This window comes from Calliphora vicina, chromosome 3, assembly GCF_958450345.1.
Source record: "Calliphora vicina chromosome 3, idCalVici1.1, whole genome shotgun sequence".
In the NCBI taxonomy this organism is placed as follows: Eukaryota; Metazoa; Arthropoda; class Insecta; order Diptera; family Calliphoridae; genus Calliphora; species Calliphora vicina.
In genome coordinates this window covers 21,059,735-21,067,017 of record NC_088782.1, presented here as the reverse complement: position 1 = coordinate 21,067,017, position 7,283 = coordinate 21,059,735, and the positions used below count along the sequence as shown (strand labels likewise).

The 7,283-nt window shown below is 29.7% G+C and overlaps 1 protein-coding gene across 1 annotated transcript; it reads left to right on the top strand.

Annotated features, from left to right (window-relative positions):
- Positions 1 to 1,270: 1,270 nt before the first annotated feature.
- On the top strand, positions 1,271 to 6,356 carry LOC135953072 (cuticle protein 10.6). Its single transcript, XM_065502730.1, has 2 exons — positions 1,271 to 1,282; positions 5,946 to 6,356. The coding sequence occupies exons 1-2, from the start codon at positions 1,271 to 1,273 to the stop codon at positions 6,354 to 6,356; spliced, it is 423 nt and encodes a 140-aa protein (XP_065358802.1).
- Positions 6,357 to 7,283: the final 927 nt, after the last annotated feature.

Sequence of the window (7,283 nt, the reverse complement as noted above, 5' to 3'; positions counted from 1 at the left end):
TTATAGAAAATTTTGTTCCCATATGGAGGGAAGTTTTCTATTTGTTTCCATTAGGTAGCACATTTTCTACAGAAATTTTTTCCCATTGGGGATGTTAATTTTCAATAGAAAGTTGTACCCATTGGGTAATAAATTTTCTATTAAAATTTTATTCCATTTAAAGCGAAATTTCCTAATTTTTTTTATTGTTTTTATTTTTTTGATTTCAAATTTGATTTCATTTTTCTGAATGACTTTTCTATAGAAATTATTTCTTTGTTTGGAGAAGGAAGTTTTCTGTGCAAATTTTATCAATTTTTGTGGAAATTTGTTCCCTTTTTGAGAAGTAAATTTTTTATTCTGATGGAATTATTTTGTTATTTTTACCATAGTAGTTAACTATTTTTTTCTTACAATTGAGGACTACACAATTTCATGTTTTTTGTAAATAAAGTTACAAAAAAATCGGTTTTAATAAAACAAACCCCATTAAATAAATCGAACCTTAGCCAAGATATCAATAAAAAAAAAAACATGAAAACAAAACAATTCATAAAATTGACAATTAAAATAAGTTGGTTGTTAATAAAATAATTAAATCAATTACTAAAGCATAAAACACCAAAGATTTGTTTAGTTGTTTTAATAAAAAAACACAATTTTAAGCACCAAACATAAAACTAAATGCGGTTGAATTAAACAAATGCATGTATATAAAGTTTTTGTGATTTTTTATTTATTTTTTTGTCGTGCAACTTAAAGCCGGCTTCAAAAGCCGCTAATTTTTAAAAGGTTTCCGGTTAAGAAAGAAATACACACGCAAAAGCAAATAAAATTCTTAAGCAAATGCAAAGAAAAAACACAAAAACAAAAGCAAATAGCAAACACAATTAAGCTTATGTTAACGCAAAAGCTTAAAGTATGTTTTCAAGCCACCCTCAGTTATCACAGGGTTTTGCTGCTTTTGTTTTTAAACCAAGTTTGTATGAAAATATGTTGCTTTAATGTTTCTGCTCTCAAATTCAAAAGTAGTTGTTACAAAGTTTCAGTTAGAATTGTGTTTTTTTTTGTTATTTTTCCCTCAAAGTTTTGTTAGTTTGTTGTGTTTTTTAAATTTTGTTTTGTATTGTTTTTGATTTTTTCTTAACATTAAAGACCTATAAATATTGGCCGCTGTTGTCAAACTGAATCAAACCATAAGTTGCTTTAAGCTTTAAAACATTAAACAAAAAGTCTTAGTACTCATTTTTTTTGTATTAAAAAAACGTTATTTTAAAAAATAATTAACAATATGTTCAAATTGGTAAGAGGAGTTGAAGGATTGAAATTCCTTTTTATGGAAAATTTTTACGAAGTGTTTGTGTTTTAAAAGTGTAATAATAATAACAACATAAGTGCATGTAAAGACACTTACATGAAAAATGTTTTAGTTTTCAATGAAAATACAAATTAAAGTGTTTTAAAATACGTGCTTTGTTTGATTAAGTGAAAATTAGTAACTAACAAACAGTTATAGTGTTACGATTTTAATTATAAAAATATTGTTTTGCTAAACTTTGTTTCTATTTAAACAACTTAGCAAATTGTTTGGTATTATGAAGTTTATTCTAAACCCAGTTAAATTTTTAACAGACTAATCCCCATTAACACGAAGTCTTGTTATGTGTTAACTAATCGTTAAACTGACACATTTCATACAAAAATAATTTTAACCGACAGTTAGTGTATAAAAAAACCAGAATTCTTGTGAATGGGGGTTAGTGGTTTAACTTCATTATTCGATTATTACAATGTCAAATCTTATGACAGTTAAAGATTTCGATATATATGTATGCAAATCGTTCCTATTATAGTATCTATAAAATTTCATAATTTTTAAATAACGAACATTATCCTTTGCGTGAAACGAAGCGCTCATTTCAGCTTCAGTTGAAATTTTATTTTGTGTCTATCAGACATCGGTCCATTTGAACTTCTCGTTCAATCCAACTTGTTTGGAATGACACCATGCAGTTTAGTCTGAACAAAGGTTACTTAACTGTACGACTTAATTAGTTGACGATTGACGGAAAAGTAAAAATCGGTTCATATTTGCGATATGAAAATATTTGTCACAGCTGATTTGGCTAACTTTGGCCCACTGTAGACCAGTGAGTAAATCTGAAAGTTTAACTTCTCATCTAATGACTTTCATATTTTCAGTGCGACCGGTATCACTGTGTAATCAGATACTATATGAAATATTGGCATATTGGCAAATACAACAGATAATAATGCTTCTCAAAATTTTTAGATTTATCGTAAAAATTCTTTATATTTAGAATTTTCATACAGATTTTATTATATCCTTCACTATGAGTGGCAAGGGTATATATAAGTTTGTCATTTTGTTTGTAATTTCTACATTTTTTCTTTGCGACCGACCCCACAAAGTATATATGTCGATATAGCCATGTCCGTCTGTATGTTGAAATCAACTTTCCGTAGCCACCAAATAACTTACATACATGATTCATACATCAATATAACGGAAATTCTTCCGGCTCGGTTGCTATTTAAATTATCGACAAAATCGGCCTACAAATGGCTGAGATATAAGAAAAAAACCAGGAAAACATCGATGTTTGACCTATTTTTGATCTATGTCTTGATTATTTTTTTTTTTCATATTTCACAAAATAATGAGAACTATCAATAATTTGTTCAAATCTTAAATCTAAATATTAATTTTTATTTACGTCCCACAACAGTTTGACGAAAAATTATGTTTAATTTATAGATCCTATCATCAGCGCAGGTCTGATGGATTCCTTCTTCTTAGTCGGATGTAGCCATTACTTCTCATTAATGTTCGTGCAAGTGGGTTAGGGTGAACTTCTAACTTTTTATACCCTACACCACCATGGTGGGGAGGATATTATGCGTTTGTGCAGATGTTTGTAACGCCCAAAAATATTAGTCTAACACCCACCTTAAAGTATACCGATCTACTTAGAATCACTTTCTGAGTCGATTAAACGATGTCCGCCCGTCCGTCTGGTTGGCTGGCTGGCTGGCTGGCTGTCCATATACTGTGCGCAGAGTATAGGTCGCAATTTTGAAGATATTTCGATCAAATTTGGTACATATTATTTTTTCGGCCCAAGGACGAAGCCTATTGAAACTGGCTGAAATCGGTCCATTATTTCACATAGCCCCCAAATAAATGTCCTTCCGAAATTGGACTTTATCGGTCATAAAAGTTTAATTTATAAATGTATCTCCACAAATTGCGCTCCACATAAGTCTTATATATACAAAATTCATGTCACCAAATTGTGTTACGATCGGTCCATAATTAGTCATAGCTCCCATATAGACCCGCTTCCGAAAATCACTTTAACGTGCATAAATCGCTTAAAAATGTTGGTATACTCACAAAATTCAACATAGTTAACTTTCATATAGACATAAATCACACGACCTAATTTCATGGTGATCGGTCCATAATTGGTCATAGCCCCCATATAAGGCCCACTTTTGAAAATCACTCAAAAATATAAATTATTGAAATTTTGAAAGAAAAATGTTGTTGCTCTTTTACTTAGTGTAGGGTATTGACCTTGTTTTTTTATTTCATTTTTCACTGTCTGGATTATTAAATCATAAATATAGACAATATGGATATCTAAAGTCCATTGCAACGATGTAAGTTGGGTCTATATCGGGAAAAATATTTTTTAACTCGAATTTTTTTTTCATCAAAAATTTTTTTTTCAAATTTTTTTCATAGAATAATCCGAAAAAAAAAATTTTAAAAATTAAAAAAAAAATTAAAAACTATTTTGAGAAATTTTTTTTTAATATTGTTTACCTAAAAATATTAAAAAAAAATTGTTTTAAAATATAATTTGGTGTAACTCGATTTTTTTTAAATTTTTTTTGGGAATAGAATATTCAAAAAAAAATTTGTAAAAATTAATTAAAACAATTTGGAAAAAAAAATTAAAAACTATTTTGAAAAAAAAAAATATTAAAAAAAATTGTTTTAAAATATAATTGGGTGAAGGGTATATAAGATTCGGCACAACCCAATATAGATCTCTTACTTGTTCAGCTTGCGCTTATTTCACAAAAATTTTAAATCAAAATTCCTAATAAACATTTAGGCTTTTATGGAATTAATTCATTATAAAATTCATTGAAGTTTTGGAGGGTTGAAGTTCTGTTACATCAAATCTAAGCCACATTGAATGAAACTATTTTTTCTTCATTCAATTCAAGGGTATATACATATGTAAAAGTTTTTAAAAATTAAAAAAACAATTTTTTGCATAAAATTTTTTTTACTAAAAAATTTAAAAAAAAAATAAAATAAACAAATTTGAAATTGTCAAGGTTTCTCATACAAAATAAAACGAAAACATTAATAAATTTGTTTAGTAAAATCAAAATGTATACGCAAAATCTAACTTGGATCAGCAATTTTATATGTCAGACCTTCTTATATTTAAATAAATTAAAATTATTTCAACTCAAGGTAAAATCTTTGAACTCAAAAATTAATAAAACAAATTTTGTATCCATACCTATTAAAATTAAATAAATATTGAATTTATATGAGTTCAGGTCTAGTCTAGATTGAAAAAGTTCACAAATACAGAATTTCTACATTAAATCCCCCAAAATTTTGAAAATATTCCATGTAGGAATTAAAAATGCGGGATTTTTGCAAATTTTTGGCTGGCAACCTATGGATTTCGTGCCAATGCAACTGCTCATCTTTTGAGGCCAAGAACGAATCAAACCAATAGCGGATACTCTGTTCCAAAGTGAAGCGTATCCCAGAGAGAGCCTTCTGCATCGATTGAAACAAGTACTAGTCGGACAGAGCATGGTCTGTGGCGGTTGAGGCGGTTGAGACAAAACTTCCCAACCACTTCATTCTAAATAGTTTTTCACAGATATTGCAACCAGTAGCCGAGAGTTGTCGCTTCAAGTTATCATAATGGATCCATTTATCATCGCAAGTAATGATTTGGTGCAAAAATGATTTTCTTTTATAGCGTTCAAGCAGCATTTCAGACATACAAAATCGTCTTTTAAAGTCTCTCAGCTTCAATTCTTATGGTACCCAATTTCCCTGAATTCTGCTGCTTGCAAACTTTTTGAAATTGCAGACTGAGTAGCTCCCAACGATTTTGCAAGTTCATGTTGAGTTTGACAACCACTTTCATATAGTAATGCCTTCAATTCATGGTCTTCAAACTTTTCTAGCTGGTTTTGGCGATCTTTGTCTTCCGTGTCAAAATCACCTCTTCTACCTATGTCACACATTCACCATAAGCTTTGTTGTGCTTCAGCTGCAAAATTCGAGATTTTCGAAGCAAAAAAAATGTTGTTTACACTATAATGTTTAATAACTAAGTGAGAATAAATGACGTATTGTAAATCCCTCATGTTTAAGTCATACACCCAAATTCATGTCATGTATAGCTGTGTTCCGATTCGGATAATTGTGAAACCGTCTGATTCAGAGTCACTTACTGTCCTTTTGTAGTTCCAGAGATTATCCTAAATGATAGGTAAAATTTCTAGTTCGGAAACAGTGACCAGATGTTTTGGGTAGTGGCCTTTGCTACAAACGTAAACATTTAGTGCATAGACAAACTAAGAAGCTACATCTGTAAAAACATTAAAAATAGTTTTGTGAAAAACATAAAATTTGAGTTGTCTCATATATTGGTTCATAACTATTTTTTTACTGAACCGATTTTGATGAATTTCAATACTAAACTGCTTAGGACATTGATAAATATTTTAAACGAATCTTACTCATTTTGCTATTAAATTGTGGACGTAAGCATGTTTTACACACACATACAAATAAATATTTCTAAAATTAAACACAAATACTCAACATAAAAAATTAAAAATTATTTTTCTTACTTGTCTCAACAATAATTTTTACATTTCTCTCCTAATAGATCGCTGTATTCTCTGCTCTCTTCGCCGTTGCCTCAGCTGGCTACTTGGGCCATGGTTATGGTTTGACTGCTCCCGCCTATGCTACCTCTTATCATGCCCCTGCCGTGGTTGCTGCTCCCGTCTATAAATCTTATGCTGCCCCCATTGTCCATGCAGCCCCTGTAATTAAGACCTATGCTGCACCCGCCCTTGTACATGCTCCCGTGGCCACCTCTTATGCCAACACCTATAAAATCTCTCAAAAAGCCTATCCCGTAGTACATGCTGCTCCTGCTCTTGTAGCCGCCCCCGTCATTAAGTCATACGCTGCACCAGCTGTCATTGCTGCTCCCGCCTATGGTTTGGGTCATGGTTATGGTCATGGTTTGGCTCTCGGCCATGCCAGCTATGGTCACTCCATCTATCATTAAATTCTTAAGTTAAATAATTGATTCCGCGTTTGAAAATTTCATTTATTGTGTTCACATGCCAACGTAAAAAAAAACAGAAAGTGTTTCTGACTTTAATACTGTGCTCTTTAACTTCATCATTATGCTACATTTAATTAATTTAATTTAACTCAACTCAACTCATTTCTTCTTTAAATCTTGTCATATAACATGGTTTTTGAATTTTGTATGAATATATACAATACATTGCTGTTAAGGGCGATAATTTAACAGTTAAATTCTTTGTTTTTACCTTAAAAGTATTGAAAATCATGCAAAAGTATAAACGATCAACGAAAATTCATCATTAAGAGAGTTTTTTTGTAAATTACAAATGTACTTTATTTCTTTTTTATTTAAATATATTTTAGATTTATTTTTAAAACAAACACTAGAGAAAGAGAGAATGTGAGAGAGAGAAGAGAGTGTGTGTACCTGTATATTTATTTCATATTTCGTTTATGGTTTTCTTTGAGATTTTTTGAGTTTTTTCTAGCCGAATTAAAATAATTATTATAATTACTATTGTATAAAAATGAAATCGTTTGTTTCCGTTATGTATATTAAAATGTAAATAAAGAATAAAAAAACAAACAATATGTTTGTTTTAAATAAATTGTAAATAAAAAATACGAAAAAAAAAAATGTTTGAAAACTTTTTGAAAAAGTGGTTTTATTATTATCAGGGCAACCAAAAATATGCAATATCATATTTTTTGCTGTGCGTCGTATAAACATATGAGTTAGTTATTTATCCGCTTCAGACAATTATAAGAATTTTGGCATCGATTTGTTAGTGCATATTTTTGCATATTTTGCTCTTTACTGCACATTTTTGCAAATTTTGCGTTTTATAGCATATTTTTGCATATTTAACTCATAACTGCATATTTTTGTTGCATATTTTCT